This window comes from Zonotrichia leucophrys, chromosome 2 (genome assembly GCF_028769735.1).
Source record: "Zonotrichia leucophrys gambelii isolate GWCS_2022_RI chromosome 2, RI_Zleu_2.0, whole genome shotgun sequence".
Taxonomy (NCBI): Eukaryota; Metazoa; Chordata; class Aves; order Passeriformes; family Passerellidae; genus Zonotrichia; species Zonotrichia leucophrys.
Window position 1 is genome coordinate 105,304,856 of NC_088171.1, and position 21,935 is coordinate 105,326,790.

At 37.3% G+C, this 21,935-nt stretch overlaps 1 protein-coding gene across 1 annotated transcript in view; it reads left to right on the plus strand.

Moving 5' to 3' along the window:
* YES1 (YES proto-oncogene 1, Src family tyrosine kinase) overlaps positions 1 to 21,935 on the plus strand; it is a 48,871-nt gene that overhangs the window by 20,630 nt on the left and 6,306 nt on the right. Inside the window, exons 2-8 of the mRNA XM_064705942.1 lie at positions 12,264 to 12,536; positions 16,686 to 16,785; positions 17,383 to 17,481; positions 20,482 to 20,585; positions 20,764 to 20,913; positions 21,128 to 21,283; positions 21,557 to 21,736. Of these exons, the coding sequence (XP_064562012.1) occupies positions 12,272 to 12,536; positions 16,686 to 16,785; positions 17,383 to 17,481; positions 20,482 to 20,585; positions 20,764 to 20,913; positions 21,128 to 21,283; positions 21,557 to 21,736 (1,054 nt within the window). The 5' untranslated portion in view covers positions 12,264 to 12,271. The remainder of the gene's footprint in view (positions 1 to 12,263; positions 12,537 to 16,685; positions 16,786 to 17,382; positions 17,482 to 20,481; positions 20,586 to 20,763; positions 20,914 to 21,127; positions 21,284 to 21,556; positions 21,737 to 21,935) is intronic.

A 21,935-nucleotide genomic window follows, 5' to 3' on the forward strand; every position in this document is an offset into this window, starting at 1 on the left:
TACTTCTAGAGTCAAAAGAATATTGCTAAAAGCCCTGCTTACTGGTTATGAACAAGAAAATTTGTTACTAAACAGCAGTTAATTAGCCTAAAGAGAATTCTTAAACATGCTTTGTTTACTTCTGAAAACAAGGTACCAGAGTGATTGAAAATACAAAATGGCCAAGGCTTTACTTACCTATTTAGAAAAACATTGCCTGAACTGGTCAATAAAAACTGAAGGGTATCTTTGTGCTGTGGTGTACCCTTTTGGAAGTTAACAGTATTTACTTACATGAAATAAGTCAAAACTATTTCCTACTGCTCTTTGATTATTAGTAGTTTGTTTCTCTTTTAAAGATAGCTTTCAGCCCTCTAATTGTTCCAGCATCTCTTCTCTCCTTTACTCACCCTTCTGTATTACTGTTTTGTTTGCTATCCTGTACCATGGCTAAAACTTACGAAAGTTATCTGTTTTGTTCACTTTGCTCCTGTTCAGGGAGTAGTGACTGATGATGTGTGTTATGTGTTGTTGGCCAGTCCATGCTTGGAACATATATTAGAGGGAACTATGTCAGAGGGAAGGCCCATTGACTAATATGGAAAATCTTTTAAAATGGAAACAAAACTGATGTCATCTCTAAAATATCATTACAAAACTTCAACATTGTTTTTGAGCTGTATGTTGATAAAGCTCTGCATCACAGGAAATACTAAGATGGTTTCCCTCTGTTTCACTCCATCAAATAGAACACCCTCAGGAAAAGCTAGTCTTTGACATCTTCTGCAGAAACGCTTTTATGAACTGTGTTTAAAGCCCTTTCAGTGGTTTTAAGTGGTAGAGTGAAAATCAGCAGAAGATGAGTTGAAACAAAAGCAAACAGGAAGCAAACACTATATTCTTCCATGTTACATGCCGTCATTGCAGGCTTGGTATGCTTGGTACAAGTCTCTCTGATTGCTAGACTGGAGCTGGAAAGGGTTGAATATTTTGATCCCTAAAGAAAATTAAACAACATGAATGTAAGGGAAGGTAGTATCCTAGTTTTAGAAAGCAAAGATTGATTTTTTTTTTCCAAGCAAGTTAATGAAATCACTAGTTGAAGTGCCTACATTTGGAGCAAAACTTTTCTGCTGGAGACACAGGATACACCTACTTGCAGGAACCAGCCCTTGTTTAGGACAAGTGGCTGTAACCTACACATAAGCCAGTCTTGCTTACAAAGACAGGAAGAATGTGAGTGCTTTCCTGTGGTGTGCTTGCTGAGGTGCAGCAGCTATGTCTTCATCCTGCAGAAGCAGATGAATTTGGAAGGTAGAACTGCTGCATAGCTGAGCTCCATGCACATTGCAAAACAGTGCCAGGTGCTTGCAGTGCAGATGATGAACAAGGCAATGCAGTCTTGGAGATAAGCATAAGAAACTCTGCATAGAGTAGTGGTGAAACTCTTACTGTGTCCTTTTGTCTCTGCTTTCAGATGAGTGATAGAATTTTGAATATTTTTTTTTTCAAATTTGTCCTGCAGCTCCAGGATTAGAGTTATCTGGATTAACTCAGAGTCATGTCTGTTTAATACAGAAAAATTACTATTTACTTTCAGCAAGAAGGATGTGCCCCATGCTTTCAGGGTATGGACAATTCTGTTCAAGAGCAATGCTGAAAAAGACCTAAGAATCATAATGCTGCTGTCAAAATAAATACAAGGGTTAGCAGTTTTAAACTGAAAGACCATAGCTTGGTATCACATGCAAGTGAGAAATATTTCAGGATGAGGGTGGTGAGACACTGTAGCAAATCACTCAGAGTTGTTGTGGATGCCCCATCCCCAGCCAGGTTGCATGGGGTCCTGCTCAGTGTGAAAGATATGCCTGCTCAGGCTCATGTGGGCTGGAACTAGATGATCTTAGAAGATCTTTCCCAATCCAAAACATTCTGTGATTATATGTAAGAAAGATTAAGGAATATCCCCTACCTTGAATGCCATGTCTGTTCCTAATTATCACTGTTAATGGGAGTTTCTGAAAAAACTGAGGGATCTTGGAGGGGATTTGAGGTGATTGAGTGACTGAAGAGCCACTTGATAGACTGGAGCCTAGTGGGACTGCATGAGTCTTGTCAAAGGGAAGGTCTAAGCAAACTGTGATCTTTATTACACTGGAAACAGGGACAAGGTAGGGCTCCAAGGCAAAGGTGTTTTCTGGATGTTGCCATTAAATTCAGATGGGATGTGAGGCATGTACTTTTAATGGTTACTGTGCTCAAAATGAAGGACTTGCCCAGACTCTGGGTGAGCTTTCCATAACAGTCATTTCAAATGAGTTTGGGCATGTGTGTACATTCAGGACCATAAAAGGAAAAATTAATTTAGGGCAGCCCTGTGGCCTCTATTGTGCAAGATGCCTGACTAGCTAATTAAGATAATTTCTCCTGGTCTTCTTGCCTATGAACACTATTATAGCTGTCAGTAGAGAAACAATAGAACAGCACTAATGATAGCTATTAGGGTAATAATTCTTGTTTAAAAATTACCCTGCTCTTTTCATAAGGGTGTTATTTAGCAGATGTCATCTTTTTTGTTTGTTTAATTTTGAATATCTTTACAATTTAATTGTACTTTTCACTTTTTTAATGTACAAAGGAAAAACACTATTGATTAAAGCTATTGATTAATGAAGAACAATGTACATATGTATTTGTAATTGTTTATACATACTTTAACATTTTGTTTTAGTTCAAAGGTTGATATTTTCCAGCTGTCTTCTTGGAATCTTTGCTGTTGTTCAGCAGAGAGCTAATTGAAGGAGGTCTGGGTGTATGGTCCTTGAATAAATGAGCTGCAACATTTTGTCAGTAATTTGACTTAATAATTGATTTTTCTTAACATGGTAATCATATCAAGCATATTAGGATAAAACAGCATTGAGAATAAAGGAGAAAACAGCATTGAGAATAAAGGAGAATCTGCATTCAGCTTAGGGTGATGTTTGGCAAAGAGTAGATGGGAAATTCATATCTGCAAAGCAGGAATGTGCAAGTATAAAGTACAGTGTATCAAACACACAGCAAATAAATAATGTCTTAAGTTCCATCAAGTTTCTTATCAGTGACCATGTGCTATAATTTGAATAGATATAACATTATAGGGTCTTTCATTGATTTATTGCTTTAAGTTGCTGCAACTGTTCCTTTCCTTTATATTTCTAAGTTGACTAATGAAGTTGCAAGAGGATTCTTGCTGATATTGAATTGCTCTGTCATCTTAAAGTATGCCCATCTGACAAGATGAAAATTATTCATAAGAATTTCAGTGGCTCTGAGATTCTGGGAGCTTGCAAATGTTGTCATCCCTTTTTCATATGTAGTTCATAGTTGAACTTTGAAAGAAATTGCTTCTTAAATTATCTTTTCAGAACAAAAGTGCAATTTGTTCTTCCACCATGTAAGTTTTATGCTGGTTTTTCTGTAAGGCAGATGTCCCTTGGGAACATGTTTTGCATGCTTCATGCTGTGAGACTCAGAAAGCCAATGTTAGTTTAATTTGATAAATAGAATTTAAAAGTTGCTTTTTAAATAACTTTTGGATATTTTCTTATGAATATACTTAAATGGAATGTCTGAAAACTGATTGAAAATGGTCTATGATACCAAGCATAGGTTTGTTGTTTTCCAAATAAAATTCAATGAAAACAAAGTATTTCTATTTATAAATTGATTCCGGTATCCTGTCTAAAATATCCTGGATAACTTTGACAAGGTATGATGTGCCTTAAAATCTGAAAGAATCTTTTGACCAGGCATTTTAAACATACCCAACTTTTAGCTTTTAAGATACTTGTAATTATTTGCATGTCAATAAAAATAGCCATTGCACTATTAAAAACAAACCAGCAGAATTGTTCTTTTCTGCATTTATTTATTGACTATCTACTTAAATGTTTAAGACAATATTGCAGCTGTAATATTGTCTAGACAATATATTGGTTGTTTTGTCTCTAGTATCATCTGTTGTCAGAGAAAATGTCTTTGTGTGGTAAGGGCTTGAAGTTGTATGGCTAGACGTTGTAACTCTAAATTTTAGAAATGGTCTCATGTATATGTATTATGTATTTCATCACATAAAACTGCTTTTGCAATTCTGATACTTTCATTAGTCTCTCCCTTGTGATCTTGATTGTTGGAATAAAGAAAATTAATCCACCAGTGTTACGCATTTTGCATCGTCTGCCTTTTCACCCTTTCTGAAAGTGAAAAATATGTTGACTTCACTCAAAATTCAGTATACATCTCAAAAACAAACTTTCTTTATGTAGAAGCTCTATTTGGCAGTTGGTAGGGGTTTAAAAAATTAACTATTTAACTTTGCCATATTTGCTCTGCTCTGCTTTGGAAGTTAGAAACAGCTCCCTTTTGATGTGAGTCAGGTCCCCCAGCTAGGCTCTGTGCCTGCTGCAGCTGGGTTTGGGGTGTTAGGTACTTTTCTGTTTGCTTGAGGTTTTTTTTCCATCCAGTAACTTCTTTCTTTTTGCGTTCCATTGTCTTGCACACAAGGTAGGCAGCTTCCAGCCGAAGTGGAGATTGCTTCTGTGGGCAGCTGGAAGACAAGGAGGTTGATGGTGGGAATGTGCTGCTTCTGGTGTTGGGCATTTTGGATGAGGCAGCCTTGCGCTGGTGTATCAGACTGAAACTCAGGCTGCCACAGTTGCTTTTGCAAGATCTTAGTCCTGGCCCTGGCAGTGACACTCACCCCCTGTGGGTTTTCCTGAGCCTTGTCTAGATCAGAATGTTTCTGATGTTTAAGTCAGTGTTAGTATAGTAATAACTCTTCTGTTTTCTTGGATAAGATTATTCTGACTTAAACCAGTAATCATAAAACAATTCAAGTGAAGACAGACTAGAATGCAAAACTTGTGCAGATGTTGCATCAACGTTAGTTTAAATTCATAAGCTGGGACATAGCTGTTGGACTTTTCTTCAGGTAGCTGAGTCCTTGTCTTTGAGTGGAATTTCTGAGCTACAGGTTGGTGGAGGTCAGAGCAGTCTGCCCTCATCCTGCATGTCTCATGTTCCAAGGCATGCCCTGCTGATGACTCTCTATAAAAAGAGAAAAGCCTTATTTTATGTCAGATTCCAGACCCACAGTAAAGGGTAGAACTCCTGCTCAGAGGCAAAGGCCACTGTTGGAGGCAGAATAAACAAGCTAGGTCTTCTTTGACTAGAAGTGTGTTAAAAATCACAGTAGGCTTGCTTTCCTCTACCTCTAGTCTGTCATTCTTGCCCACTTCCTAGTCTGATTGGAAGCACCATCTTTTCTTATATATAACATCTGGTCAAAGAAAAACTACTACCCTAAATAGTGTAGGTGAAACTCTGACTATAAATAAGCACAAATTTATGAATAAGTGTGTTTTGCAGAGCCAGCTGGGTATCATCCATGACAAGGTCATTGTCTCCAGTATGCTCTTGAAGCCTTTGCCTGTCTCTAAATTGAAAGGCACTTCAGAGGTACACAAATCTGTATCTACAGATTCAGCTGTCCAGGTACACAGAAGTGGGAGGAGATCCTGCATGTGTTTGACCCAGATAAAAGGAAGAATGTAACAGATAAAAAATAAGAGAGTGTTCACATCTCTCCTAACTTTGCCTTACTGATAACCGTTAATTCCGCTTTTGTTTTTAGAACTTTTCTTTGCCATAGTCAATTTTTCCTTCAACTTTGCAACCTAGCATCCAATGGGACCTTGCAGTTGGATTGCTGGGGCCTGTTGTGCACTGTTGTAAGGATTGTATTGCCTGCTGGGGCAGTTCTGTCTCCTGCCTGTTAGTTCCAACGAGGACAGTAAGTGTTTCTTCAATAGAGAAGCCTTTGTGTGGGACAGTCCAAATTGGAGGACTGCAAATACTTAGACTCCTGCATAGGTACAATGTTCAAAGTCTGATACATCTGGGTAAATCTCCCATCTCTAAGCCATTCAAACCTCAGAGGAAACAAATTTCCATTGGAAAAAAAAAAAGTCAGGAAATCAGGGAAAGACGTGAAGGATTGAAGGTCCTTCTTCTTTTAGCAATTTCTGCTTTTACTTGTTTTTCAGGTAGCATTTTGAAATCTCTAGTTACTTCAGTATTCCTTTGTGATCTTGTAAGCCAGTTAACTGGTTCCTCCATTAGAAGGATCAGTATCAATCATTAATTTAAAGCAAATTCAAAATTCTGAGTCCTGTAAAAAACACAAACCAGAATAGCAAGATATTTCTGATATCTTTTGACTCTGAAATGCAAAATGTTCACCTAAAAAGTATTTTTATACTCAGTTTTTTCTTTATACAAAATCCTGTTTGCTACAATGGATTTGCTAGCTGTAGCTTTATTAGAAAACAATCTGGAGTCTGTTCTGTTGCTGTGAAATCAAAATCATTATCACAGCAGCCCCAGATTTTTTTGTTTAATGTATTTCTATAGTCACGATCAAAGAAGCACTAGGTCTGTACAACCATTAGGATTCAAAACTTCAGATTGCCTTAGTAATAAAGAGGATGGTTTTAAATATCTATTTTAGTGTATGGGCAAGATGAGGCCTAATAGTACTGATTTGTAGTTGTTTTTTGGTGTAGAACTCCACAAAGATGTATGGTAAACATTGAACTTGAAGTAACATGAATGCTTGCTTCTGTGGGGTTTTTTTAATGTTTCTTCCTTTATCTTCACTTTTTGTTCCTTATTAGATCGTTAATTGCAAGGTCATGTCAGTTGCACTTTAAATGCATAATGATGCAGACTCTCTAAGGCCTCATTACACTAATGTTGCTGCTAATTATAAAACTGAATACAGTAGAACATCATTCTTTGAAATGTCATGGATTGTTCATGGTAAAATAAGCAAACCCTGCAATTTATGACAGCTCATAAAAGATAAATTACATCCCATGATAAAAACAGTGTAATTTTTAAAAAGTGTATGTACTCTTCAAAGAACACAGGGCAATTCTTTAGTACGCTGTCCTTTATAAACAAAGCAGGTTGTTTTGTAGACAAGAGAGCCCACTCTTGTTTTCATACCAAAGTAGTGACCTGTTAAAGATGGACTGAATTAGCTGGATATTATCATAGGGGCTAAAGACTTGTTAGCCTCTTTACTAGTGGTTTTCAGTTTTTTCAGTCTGTGTCACATCTAATAAATTATTTTTCAATACCACCAGCTGAAGCCAGCTGTTTGGCAGATGCTCTATGCTGTTTGTCCAGTGTACAAAAAGCCAGTATAGGTTCTGTGTCTCTGTTGACATGTGGAATCAACTCTACACTTGTTTGAGCAAATAGACAGCTGCCAGCTAATGGATCCATTAGCAAACTTCCCCCAGAATATCCTGTCTTTATCACTGCATGAAATTTTAATAACTTTTAATCATTACTTTAGTTGAAAGTTAAGAAGACCTTTTTGGAAGACCTTTTTGTAAGGCATTTGTTTCACAGAAGTGAAGGCATGTCTTTTTTTGACAGAAACAATTTCTTTTTTATGCTAACACTGAGAAGTGAAGCTACAGTAGCAGTGGAAATCTTCAATTTTTTTTCATGTTTTTATTAGCCATTTGTGAATCTCAAATTATTTTTCTGTATTCGGTAGCATGGGGAGTTACTTTTTGGTTAGATGATTTATTTGTATATTTTAGGTGGGAAAATATTTGCAGTCTTACCTTATCCTTCTGGAAAGAGACTTGATTTGCTTGTTCTAACTTACTCTTTGTAGTGAAAAATCACTTCTGTGCTCTTTTTTAGCTGTATGGACACTTTCAGTAATCAGAAGTAATAAAATCAAAATGTTGCAAACTGCCCTTCCCTTAGTGGTTTTCTTTTGCTATACCTCTTAGTTATGGTATAGTACCTGGTTTATATGAGAGGTTAAAAAGAGAGGAAGTCTCTAGAGCATCTTTAACTTTTGTGGTGCCTTGAAACTGCTACATGTGACTGTCACTCCTGGCCTTACTCAAGATGAAGTCTCCAGAAGGCAGCTAGGACATGCTGCATTGTAACAGAAGAGCAAAATCAGAGACATATTCAGTTGACCCCAAAAGGAAACACCAGGGTTTTTTTGGATGTCGTTTGGTTTGGTTTGGTTGTTTTGGTTTTTTGGAGATTTTTTTAATAGTGATGGCTCTTGTTATCAAATGCATTACAGCAAGTGAAACAGCCTCTTCCAGCCCTTTGGTTCATGGTTTTGGATGCTAACACCCAGCCCTCAAAACCTCTGTGCTGATGGGTGGAGTGTGGGGGAAAGGCAGTGCAAGGTTTAGAGGCATTTGCAGGCTGCTTTGCTCTAAGGCATGTGGCTGGAACACAGTCAGTTTATCCACCCGAGTTGAAATCCCTTCTTTCAATGAAAACTTTATCTAATCTTCCTTCATGCCAGTAGGAGACCTTCAGTGAAGCACTCCTGGCAGTCCTGTGTCCCAAGGAACCAAGGAGTAACTTCTGTAACTGTCAACTGGAAGGAGCAAAGACACATTAGATCAAGAGTAGGTTCTTTATGACACCCACCTCTCTGGGCTGGATGGACAGGCTGCAGACACCCTGAGGGAATTTGTCAGTATGCTAAGATACAATGGCTTTAGAAGAAGAACTTGTTTTTCTTGGTCTAGTAGCTCACCCTTAAAGGAAAGCAGAAAAATGCCAACACAAAGACTTTACTGGCCACACTTTTCAATTGTTTTTGAACAAAGCTTTCCTCTCATTTGTCACTCTGCTGTAAAAAGGAGTTGGGAAGGTAAGAGGGCAGCATTGACTTTCTTGGAGCTCTCATCTTGTCAGAGTGTTTATTAAAGATCTTCTTCATTGTGTGAGGTGTTTGTAGGGTATTGAATGACAATTATCCTGTTGCTCTTTATGTACTTCTCCAAAAAGCACAAATCCAGTGAGATGCTACTAAAATTTCATTTGATTCCAAGTTCCTGGGGTACTCTCATTCGTCTGTTGATTTCTGCGGGCATCCTGTTAAGCTTCAGCTGTCCTTAACAGTGATAATTTTAGTTTCTGTTTCTACTTGAGAACATTCTAACATAGGTTTGTTTTCATCTAGAAGGCAGAACAAGACGGCTGGACTTACAATCCATGCCTTTCTGAACATGGTTTCCTGATAGACCTCCAGCAAGCTGACTGCCACCCTCTCCCACCCAAAATGTGTGGGCACAGTGATCAGAATCAATAGAAAGAACAAGGTGCTGAAGTTACTCAAATAAATTGCCTCAGACACCAGTCTGGCATGAAACAATGATCTAATTAGTGGGAAGTCAGAGACTTGTGAATAAGATAACTTGGGCCAGCATTGCTTTAAATAGATTGTCTTCTGCAGTGAAGATAGGAATTTCCCATCTGAATCTGTTTTAAAGAGTTCAGTGCATCAGATAGATAGATAGATAACAGCTTAAAAAGCTGTTAGCTTTTTATGACAAAAATGTATTCCTTAATATGTTTTTGCTGGCCAGGCAAAGGTTGGTAAAAAAAGATGTAAAGTTATTTCACTTACATACATTTTTGATAACAAATGTAGTACCAGAATAATCAAATCCAGCATTGCACACCAGCTGCTTAGGGATTTTTTGTTCTTTATCCAGCAATTTATTATAAGACCTAACAGTACTAAGTCGTTGGGGGTTTTTCCCCACAGGATGGGCAGTCAGGGATTTTTTACTACTTGCTCTTGGTTTATATCATCTTCCCTCCCCTCATGCTTCTAACTTGTCTTCACAAATGCATATACAGAATTTTACTGCAGTTTGCACCTATATTTTTTTGCTTTTGAAAGCTAGGGAGTTTGCTCAGTTTTCTTTTGTGGGTATGCAGTTATAAAAGTGTTTACATTTTTGTCTGCTTATTTCTGAATGTCTTTCTCTTTGAAGTGCTGATTGAATCTCTACTGTTAATCTCTTTAACCCCTGAAAGAAGATTACCTTAACAGTGAAGTGGCTGGGGAGGGGAGAAGCAGGGGAGAGGCTGATTCTGTTTTTCTCTAATGAATTCAGGTCTTCAGTAAGGGCTTTTCTTTGTGACACACGGGTGATAGTAGTTACCAGCCTTTTGATCAAATCAGCAATTCCTTGGGCAGGATCCAGCAGTTTTACTGGACTTGGTAAATTGTTTACTATCTATTTTTTTATTACTTTTTTTTTTTTTAATCTTGAGGTCTTATCAGCCTGCTACAAGTTAGACGAATGACACAGGGGCAGAAATACATTTGTGATGGACATTTGGACAGATGTCCGTGTGCTTCCCTTTTAATCTACTTGATTAACATTAGTAGTGTGCTGGACTTTTGAATTGTGTGCTCAACTTCCAGCCAAAGGCAAGGAATCAGTGCTGTTAGAAAAGACATTTTTGTAAAGGTGATAGGATTTTTATTCAATGCTAGCAGAAAACAGAATTCAAGTTTTTTTAAAAATAGTCAAGTAGGCCTCAGAGGAAGACAAGAATTCACAATAGGCAGCCACATGGCCAAAAGAAAATATTTGGGATTATAGTGTCTGTTTGCAGCAGTAGAGAAATTAAAAGGATGTGATTCTGGATGTTTGACTTCTATTGTGAATTTATAACTGGCTTTTCTACTGTGTATAGTAATGTGGTTTTTGTAAAGTATTTAGGCACATTGCATTCTTATTCACATATTTGAGCCTTGCTCTGTTAACATTTGCTCATAGTTAATAAGTTGGCAATAATAGTATAAGAAGTAAAAATAATTGAAAAGGTGTGCTTTGTGATGATTCATTATTCTGTGGAAAACCTTAAATGTGATTTGTAAAAGGGCAGTTATTTGACTTTGTTGCTGCTTGTTTCTGCATAAGTAATTGTATTGCATTGCAGTATTAGGGGCTGAAATGACAGGGTGAATATTATGTTTTTGAGCATTAAATTTTATAGGGTGTTTCACTGTCTGTGGACCTTGTTCCTTCCAGGAACTCTGATTCATGGTTCTTGAGGAAATTACAGTATCTTTATTATTGTAACGGTTAGTTATACGGAGGGTGTTATTTTCTCTCAGTGTGACTGGATTACAGCAGTATTTGTTTAGTAAAATTTACTTTGTTCCATATTTCTGTGTCTAATAGTTAACAAGGTAAGAAAGGATTGAGAAGGAAAAAAGAATTAGGCACATTGGGAAGTATATTTTGTTTCCCTAATTGTTAGAGTCCATGAAACTGTTTTTATACTTTTCAAAATATGTGGTTTTCATGCTTTCAGTCTCCTGCTGTTTATTTTTTATAATTGATTCATTAGAGAATGTCGAGCAGTTGATTTCCTGTGTCTGTAGAGGTTTTACTTTTGTAGTTAAAGTAGATTTTTAAACCCCCTCCTGCAAATAACACAGGGATTTTAATGCCAGACTCGTGCTGCATCTAATAGACCTGCTGTTTTCTTCCTGATTTGTCTCCTAACTGGGGTAAGCCAGAAAATGCCTGCTACCAGTTGTCTCACCACCTGATAAATGGCAGGTGGTGACTTCTTAAGGCTCAGTCGGTGTTAATTGCTGGTGACAGGTCTCCTCTCTGATTCCCTTCAGCAGCAGGTAATAGGTGCCCCCACGGTAGAGCTCAGGCACTGTCTGCCTGTAGTGGGAGCTGCTGGCACTCCTGGGCCATCAACTGTCAACTGGCCAGGCACGGTTCTGGTTCTGAGTCCCTCAGGATATTGTAATTACTTTTGGGGTTTTCGCAGTTTTAGTTACTCTAGAGCTTAACCCTGTCTTCTGGCTGTGAATATCTGAGGTTTGTTTGTGAGATGTATTTGGGGGGGGCTGGCAATGGATGAAAACTTCTCTATGTCTATAAAGATGTCAGCAGTTGGTCAAGACTTCATTGGCAGATGCTTAAAAAAGAAAGCCGGAATGCCCCATGCATTTTCTTTGTAGAATTGCTTGGATTTGCTTGCTATAATTGAGTCTGGATTTGTCACGTCTGTTTCCCCCTCCACCCTGCTGTAGAAGACTCCAGTGTCTTTTCCTCATCTGTTGCCTGATTCCCCCTTTTTTCTTTGTTACCATTTACAGTCTGTCAAGTAACCAGGATGAAGAATAATCCAAATGTGCTGTTATTATGTGGAGTTGTAGGGGAAAATAATTAAGGCTTCCCTGGTAATAGTTTAGGTTTTATTGCAGAACACTTTTTCGTCAGAGTTTACACTCTGCATGGGGTTTAAAAGTAATCAGTTCACATTTGGAATAACTTTTTGGGAATATCCTGTGTTAGCTATCCTAAGACCACATGAAGGTGAACTCCTTTTCTTTTTTTTCCCTTTCATCCTCACAGAAGCAACGATGGGGTGCATTAAAAGCAAAGAAGGTAAAGGCCCAGCCATGAAATACAGAACTGAAAATGCTCCAGAACCTGTTATTTCCCATGTCAGTCATTATGGATCAGATTCCAGCCAAGCAACACAGTCACCGTCAATAAAGGGATCAGCAGTTAATTTTAATAGTCATTCCATGACTCCTTTTGGAGGGCCTTCAGGAATGACACCTTTTGGAGGAGCATCATCTTCATTTTCAGCTGTGCCAAGTACATATCCTAGTACTTTAACAGGTGAGTGTTACATAAAATGATTCTATTATTATTTAATATTATATGCACAAAAAAATACTGTGACACCTTGCTACACAGAAATAAATTGCAAATTTAAAATAAATTGCCTTTTAGAGATTCCTGATTTTCAGTATCTTTACTGCTCATGTAAAAATTCAGCCTGTATTCACTAGTGACTGGGGCATGAAGGTTGGGTGTTATGGCTTTTATTTTTGTGTAGACAGTTAAGATAACAGAACAGAGAAATTTAAGAGTTACTAAAGACAATGATGGGAATAGTTGATAAATTTACATTGGAAGTTGTAAGCTGTTGAAAGGATGTGTATGGGATCATGGCTTTAAACTTGGAGAGATGTACAAATGAAAAACACTTCAGATTCGGGAAATTGGTTTTTTAAACTGGTTTTAAGTCTGATTACTTTTAAGTTACGTTAATACAACATTGAATGAATTTATAAATCTAAACTGGATTTGCATTATATTCTATGTACTTTACTGTGGGGACAATATGTGTGAAATGAAAGAGTGGAATTCTCATTTTTGGTGGTCATATGAAAACCAGAATGGAAAATGTAAAGATAGAATTTGCAGTACACAGAGACCTTTTTGGCTGAGGTACAGCACATACAGCATTTTAAAGCCTTATGCATATTTGATGTTATAAAGCCACTTAATATTAAAATCTTAACAATTACAAAAATACTGATTCTGTCCGTGTAACTAATTTCATCGTTTTGTTGGATATTTTTGAGAGGAAGCTGTGCTTTTTTTTTTTTTTGAGAGACACTAAAAAGGCAGACTAATTTATTCTAGAAGCTCTGTGCAGACACTTCAGAAAACAGTAAATAATTCCTTAATAGTCTATTTCTAGTTTTCCCACAAACCTCTAATGCTGGCACAATTACAGTGCTGAACTGTTTGCATTGTTCTAGTGGCATTTAAAGTCTTTTAAAAACACAAGAAATCTGAGATCCATAAAAATACATTCTGACCTTGGCATTAAGCAATTCAGGAAACCAAGTATGAATTGTCAGGTAATGATCACCTCATGGTCCTTTCCTTGAGAGTACATTAAAAACCAAATAATTAAAATGAACATCTAGCCTGTATCATTTATGAGTCAACTGTGAATCCCTCTTTTGGCTGAACATATGCAGAAATTAAATAAGGGCAGCATTTATTTATTTTCATTAGCTCTGCTGAGGAAAGTTTGTTGTATTTCATTTCCCCCAAGAACCTTGGAATATTTTTTCTTACTAGATCGGGTTCTTTGGTCATGTAGGAATTTCCAGCAGTGCATGCTGGAACTGGGCATAACCAGACATCAGGGATGTAGCCCCCCACTGGGTACCACAAACCCTTTGCTGCAGAGACCAGAAGGGATGTTCTCTTGACTGTTCCTGTTCCTGCTGGTTGTTAAGCATGTTATATGTTGAACCAGAGTCAACAAGAGAGATTTCTCATGAAAAGAGAGTCTGATATCTCATCAGTGTGAAATCAGTTATCAGCAGGCAAGCTGATTTGTGTGAACGCTTCCATTGTTTTGCAATTAAGCAAAATGATACTGCATATGAAATTATTCCTCCTTGTTCTGTAAAACCAGCCCATCCACAAAAAACATACATACGTAAATGCATACATTCATAAACAGAATTGCACTAACAGTTATTTGGTACATTCAGTACTGCCTTTCAGATCAATTAAAATTGGGTGGTTTTGTGAGCAAATGAGATAGCCTTCATCTGCTGTAAGCTTTTTGTATTTGTGACCAATAAAACACTGGATCACATTCTGCCACCCTTTGTTTCACAAGAGAGGAGAATAGATGGGCTTGTCAAACAGGATGTAAATGTCAGTAGTACTTATCCAGTTGATCAGTGATGAGTGACAAGAGGATGATATGGTTGTCATCATGGCCTGTAGTGAGGCTGAAAAGTTGAGCCATCTTTTATTCCTCTAGAGCAGAAAAGAAGAAGAAATCTGAGTTAGTCACACTGCTTCTGTATTACACACTGTCTGTCTTCAGATACTCTGAATTCATAGAATATTGCTGAAAATCAAAATAGAAAAATGGATTACTGTTCCTGTCTTCCATGAAGCTGTGCTAGTGCTCTGTAATCCCCCTGCTGAACAAGAAGGTAAAGTCTTCTCCCCAAAAGACTTAGATTATCTGAGGATGTCATACTGACCTAATAAAAGGAAAATCTTTAAGGGAAGTCTTGTGGCTACAGATAGTTTGAGCAACTAAACTAGATCACCTCACAGTGGTTCACAAAGAAAACAGCTGCAAGAGATTTGAAATATCATTTGACAGTATCTTTGTTTAAATCAGTCTGTGCTGATGATGTTGTCTTCAATTATTTTTTTATTCTTTGCTATGAAAAAATAACATTTGTGACTGAGAATAAAAAGAGGTTTTATGGTAGCTGAAGTTTTTCAAGTTTCTTTATATGCAATTAAAAACTTTTTTGATATTGTGACTTGAGGGTATTGATTGTGTTCATCTTCTGAAGAACTTTCTGGGGATGGTTTATTTCCATAACTCTTGCTTTCTGTTTGTGTGAATATTGTTTGTATCCTCACTATTTTCTTGCTCCACCTATCAGTTTGTGTCATCAAAATAATGTAGTAATATGGAGAAAAACTGGTATAATTGTTTTGATTTTTAATGTAAATTAGGAGCTGCTGACTTCTAAGGAATGTTTTCATTCATTTTGAGTTCATAAATCATACTTTAAAAAAACCCCTCAATTACTCTAACCTCCTGTGGGGATTTTGTTCTGTTTTTCCTAGCGGAACTGTAAATTCATTTCCAGCTGAGGCCTGCTGAGAGATTGTAACCACAGGAAGACTCCAAATCAAACTATTTTAGGCGATTAGGAGCTCTTATGTCAGAAAGTACACATTGCAAAAGAATATTGCATATAGACACTTCCTATTGCATTATGTATTCTTCCTTTCTGATCATGATCATGCTAATTTTAAGACCTAAATTAGAAGCAACATGTTTCTCTTGGTGGGCTTTCATGTATATCCTGATATGTACATGTGCACATTAGAGATGTAGTATTATATGTTTAAAAATATGTTACTGGTTGGACAATCATTAGGCTTCCTAAATGTTAATTAGACTAAGAAATAGCATTTCTAGGGCTTAAAAAGTCTTTCTGAATTGTCTATTTGCAGTTTTGTATTTTAACTTTCTCATGGTTATGGTACATGGTTCTTTATTTTTGCTAGTAGCTTGTACATCTCAAACAGCCTTTCCTCCTTTCCCTCTTCCTCTTCTCTGTCTTCCCAGTTTTATAGATTAAGTCTTTGAAGTATAGAAAAATGTTTTCTGTTGCTAAGTGTAGAAGCCTTCCTACCATCCACCTCTCTTACATCTGTCTTTTTTGGGGGACATGTTCAACAGGCTGCACTATACCAACAGTGGGATGAGAAAGCAGATTCCTTAGGGTTGGTGGAGTGCAGCTGTTCCTCATGTGACCTGTCTTGGTCCTTGTTCTCTGGAGTAATGCACTGATGGATCATCCTCAGCAAGGTTCTGCTTCACAAGGGAAGAGACTTGGTGGCATCAAAAAAATAAGCAGTGCTAAAGCAGAGGAATGTCTTTGTCCCCAAGAGAATACTTTAATTTCTGGTTCAGTTCCTTGGGTAGGTCTTGATGTGTAACCTCAAAAAGTTGGGAATGCATCAGTTATTTATAGCTAAGTGCAGCAGGAACTTTCACTTCTGTGAAAATTAGTGGCTGATGGTTCACTATTGTGGTGGTGTAGGTTCTTCCAGAATTGCATTTCTCAACAAGAAGCAAGCTTAATAAAGAAGCCAAGGGTTTGGGTTTTTTTACTGATGATGCGTCATGCAGGTTTCTGTATATAAGTGCTGTAATTATTAATGTGGTTCCAGTGATGTGTCTAGTGGCCTTTTGTGGTGTGGAAGCATATTTTCAGAATGTCTGTTTATAGGCATAGCTCTTTCCTAAGAAGTTAGCAGGTTATTGATCTGTCTTCCAGAATGAGATGCAACCCAGAGTGTTCAGTTACTTCCAAATCAAAACTGATTTATTGTTTCATGGACAAGTCCTTAAATCAAGTGTTGCAACATTACTGCTATATTATACAGGATTTTTTTTTTCTTTTTCCTAAGGTGGTGTTACTGTATTTGTGGCCTTATATGATTATGAAGCTAGAACTACAGATGACCTTTCATTTAAGAAAGGTGAACGGTTCCAGATAATAAATAACACGTAAGTGTTCTCATTCACAGACCTCACTGGGTTGTTTGAAATAATTAGATCCTTAGTTCTTTTGCAAATCCACGTATCCTATTTCAACGAAGGAAATTTTTTTTTTTTAAATACGTTCAATATTCAACAAGCATGGGGTTAAAATATATAATACTGCTAATACAATAACTTTTCAGCTTGAGATCAGAGTTTGGGTGCAGATGTAGAACTGTAGCAGCAAAGCACAGCTACCCCCTTTGGGGCAGCAAAGGTGGGGACAGGTACTGCTCCATTCCAGGCTCTGCACCTGGAGTTACTGTCTGATCTGGAGAGTCAAATGAAGACTAGATAACTCAGAAATTTACTTACACATTTCTGCCATAAAGCATTCTGGTTTTACATTAAAAAAAAAAAAGCCCCAAATCTTTAAAATATTAAATTCCACTTAAGGGGCATTTGTGTTGCTCACAACACAAGATGTATGTAGGTGCAGCACAATCTATTTGAGATGCCCTCATAATTAAAATAACACATTACCTAAATTTACTTGTCTTTCTGTGTCCTATAAGATTATGTGTTGTGTTTATATGTGGAAGAGGTAATGATGTTTCATTGCAGGGAAGGAGACTGGTGGGAAGCAAGATCCATTGCTACGGGAAAGACAGGCTACATCCCAAGCAATTATGTAGCTCCTGCAGACTCCATTCAAGCAGAAGAGTAAGACCCTGTATCCTGTCAATTTTGTACACTTCCTACCCTGTGGAGATACTGATTTTTAAAGTCATTATATGTAACATTTAAGGGTAAAGTAGGAGAATACTGTTAATGAAAGGATAGCAGTGCTACTTATATTATGTCAAAGGTGTAATTATTAGTAAGCATGGGGTGGACACTCACGCAGATGTTTTCTGACTGCTTGCTACATGCAGGGCTAAAGGGGAAAGGATGGGAGAATTCAGTAATGATAAAAATTGGAGGGCATGCCTTGTGTATCATATAAAGCAAAAATCTTTGGGTTTTAGCTAAAGAGTTCACACACCATCAATTCTAGCTTTTTACCCCTATTTTTGTTTGCCAAACCCTGAGTCAAGGTCAGCTATATACTTGGTATTACCTAACCTTGCATTCTAAAAAAGCGTTTGTGTGCACAATTATTGTTAATCTATTAATCTGTAATAACTTTTTGGTGACAGAATTGTTTGATATGCTAAGGACTGCTATGAATTTGGAAAATTATACTTGTTTGTGTACCAGTACTTCCTACATTTATTTGCTAACATCCTGGAGTGGTTAGACAATCACATAAAATGACTGTGGCTCCTGTAGGTTGGAGTAGAGTTTTAGGTTATCCTCGTTCCAAGGGATTGTATTTGTTGTACTAGAAATATAAAGCTGCACAGCTCTTGTTTCAGTGATACTGCCAATCAGCAGTTCACTGATATGTGATCTGTGCACTTCTTTGTTTGTTACTGCATGTCTGGGAGTAGTGCCTGATTTTCAAGATGTTTGCTAAATCTCAAGCTGAGACTTTAGCATGTTGCTGCTGCTGCTCTCACTTAGCTCTGTGCTATTAAAAATGATTGCATCAAAGATGCTCTGTTAATTTACACTCTTGAGTTTCATCTGGTTTTAAAATTATTAACTTTTGTTTCTTTTTTGGGGGAAAAAAAGTCAAAGATTTCTTTTTTTTTAGAACTATGCAGTAAAAGCTTAGGCTGTTACAACTACAGTGGTGGTAAAATGGAAATGATAGCCCTTTACAAAGAAAGCATAGCTCCTAAACACTGGCCAGAACAAAGTGGTGGGATTTGTCATAGGTTTATATGATGACTAGAGGTGAGAGTAAAGGGTGATAAATGAGGAACCTTTTAAAAACTGTTTATTTCTAAAAACCAGTGCTAATTTTATGAAATATCCCCACAGCATTTGGAATACCACTCATTTGATTTAGAGTTTGTTAGCCCTGTGCTTTGATATAGTTTGTAGATTTTGTGCAGTGACTGCAATTAGAGATAAAAGTGCAAATGTCATACAGAGCCCCAAGTTGCTAAGAGTTTGTCTGTGGCCTTTTCTAAGCCTGGAGGTATTTATAGCAGAAACTGCTTTTGACAGGATCCATATTATTTGTGTGCTTCTTTTAATGACACTATAATATAAATGTTTAATTGTCTCTAAAAAAGAAAGCAATTAAACCCAGCTATTATTTTATAGGCAGTGAAATAAAACAGCACTTTACAATATAGTTTGTAAATTGTTGTAGTCTGAGGAAGAGGCATTTTTATGTGAAGTTATGAACTACGTTCAAGTTTGCTTCTGTAAGATTTTAGGTTACATCCAAATTGTCTCCAGTGTGTATACCGTCATATCCATTTCTAACTTTGCACATCTCCTTCAACACTCATACTGCACATACAACAAAATGTAAGAATAAGTTTCAAATTCCCCTGTGATTGCACAGGCCATTCTGTTCATGGCCAACAAAGTGATGCCTCTTTATCTGCATTTTTTCCCCAGAAAATATTTCACCCACAAAGCCATTGTTTTGCAGCAGGTTCCAGTACTACTTTTCCCATCACTCATGAAGCCAAATTAGCTTGACGATAAGATAGTGACAGACAAAAATGTTTGAAATTTATACTTTACATTATTTGTAACTTCTGAGGCATTTAATAAAAACAGATATAGTTAGAAATACATATAAATACATCCAAAGTCTTGAGGACTCATGGGAGGATGGACCTTAAAATTATCACTGGCTCAGGACAGCACTGTGTGCAGGATGTTCATCAGGAAGGGCACGCTGTGGGAGTATAGAACAAAAAACTCCTTATGTGAAAGAGCTGAAGGCAAGAAAAAATGCAAGTCTTCTAAAAAAACATCTGTGTTCTTTTTGGTATCAGAATAATTCAGCAATTTGTAATGTTACTCACAAAAAAGTAAATGAGATCTACCATAGGGTTATTCCTAAATGTTCAGTAGAAAAAAGGGCTCTCTCTACTGAGGTAGAGAAAGATGAGAGGCAACAGAAATTGAAACAGGAGAGTTTCCAGCTGAATAGAAGAAACATTTTTATCCTGAGGACAGCCAGGAAGAGGTACAGGTTGCCCAGGTTGGTGATCTGTCCTTCAGGGTTTTCAAGCCTGAAGTGGACTACATCCTGAGCAGCTATGTGTGTTGTCACTGCTGACCCTGCCTACAGCAGGAGGCTGCACTAGACAACTCCAAGGGTCCTTCCAACCTGAATAAACCTGTCACCCAGTGATATTTATGCACACTCACTTTGCATTAAATATTGTTTTCTAACATAAAACTCAAACTTTTTAAGGAAGATATTTCAGTTGCTGCAGTTTTGAATGTGCTACCAAAATGTGTCATCTGATTCATCTTGGCCTGAAAACTTAGCCTGAGGAGGGTGTTCCTTTCAATGTTAAGAACAGTTGATGTCTGTTGTTAAACCAGCAGAAAACCATAGTGTCTGCAGATACAGGCCTCTTTACATGTATTTTGTAAATAACAGAAATAGGTCATCTTAATCTTTTGTCTATATGGATGTCATTGCTTTTGTTGATCTCTATCTGCTTTGGGATACTTCTAGCCCAGCAACTGTTTGGGAATATTAGTAGTCCTGTCAGTGCTTGAGATTTCTAAATATTTTACTTATATGAGTATCAAATCATAGGAAGCTTTTATTTACACATTTCCTTTTAAATTTTCTAGGTGGTATTTTGGTAAGATGGGCAGGAAGGATGCAGAAAGGCTACTTTTAAATCCTGGGAACCAGCGTGGTATTTTCTTAGTAAGAGAGAGTGAAACCACTAAAGGTATGTATGTGTCTGTGTATCCCTGCTCTCCCCAGCACCAAGGTGAACATTTTTCTGCCTGTCCCATGATACACATGAATGTGCACACCATGTATGTGTGCCATGACATTTGGGGGAGATAACATTAAATACCTTTTTATATTTTGGTGAAGAACCAGATGTGATTTTTTTTTCCTAGGTGCTTATTCCCTTTCTATACGTGACTGGGATGAGGTCAGAGGTGATAATGTAAAACACTACAAAATCAGGAAACTTGACAATGGTGGATACTATATCACAACCAGAGCACAATTTGAATCTCTACAGAAGTTGGTGAAACACTACAGAGGTAAGCCCAAGTTCCAGTGTCCCAGTGTTACCCTGTGCCTACTGTGAGGAAGAAGGACTGCTTATTCTTAAAATTCACAACTATAAAATTTCTTTCTGATTTCAACAGAAAGGAAATGGACTAATTGTTTTTTATCAACAGTAAGATGTTACTTTTGTTACAGTCTTACCCTTGCTTAACTGTGAAGCTGTTGTCTATTTTTTCTGTTTTCCAGAACATGCAGATGGGCTGTGTCATAAGCTAACAACTGTGTGTCCCACTGTGAAACCACAGACACAGGGACTTGCAAAAGATGCTTGGGAAATTCCTAGAGAATCTTTGAGGCTGGAAGTTAAGTTGGGCCAAGGATGTTTTGGTGAAGTGTGGATGGGTAAGAGCTTAATGTGACACATTTCAGTTGTTCCTGTGAATGTTCTAATAGTATTTTAAGTAAATCCGGTATTGGGATCTGAAAATATAATATCATAGAGAAATGAAGGGAAAAAATACCAGTTATGATCATGCATGTAATGGTAAAGTTAATATTCAATATAATTCTAGTTTATGATTATATCTAAGCTAAGAAAACAGAAGCAAAAAAAAATTTCAGCAGAAAACCTCTTCAGTATTACAATGGGGAATAAAACCTGATCTGTTTCTCTAGGAACATGGAATGGAACCACAAAAGTAGCAATCAAGACACTAAAGCCTGGTACAATGATGCCAGAAGCTTTCCTGCAGGAGGCTCAGATCATGAAGAAGCTTCGACACGACAAGCTTGTCCCGCTGTACGCGGTCGTTTCTGAGGAACCAATCTACATCGTCACTGAATTCATGACAAAAGGTGTGGGACAGAATAGTTACAAATACTACCTTTAAAAGGTTATTTAAGACCTCTGCAACAGATCAAATGTTTAATTAATGTTAGGTATAAGCTAAATGGATTATAAGTGTTAATTTTGATTAAATTAAAATGAGCAACGCTTGACCTACTTGGAGCAGTCCTGATTTAGATTATGGGCAGAGGCATGATTCTTTTGCAC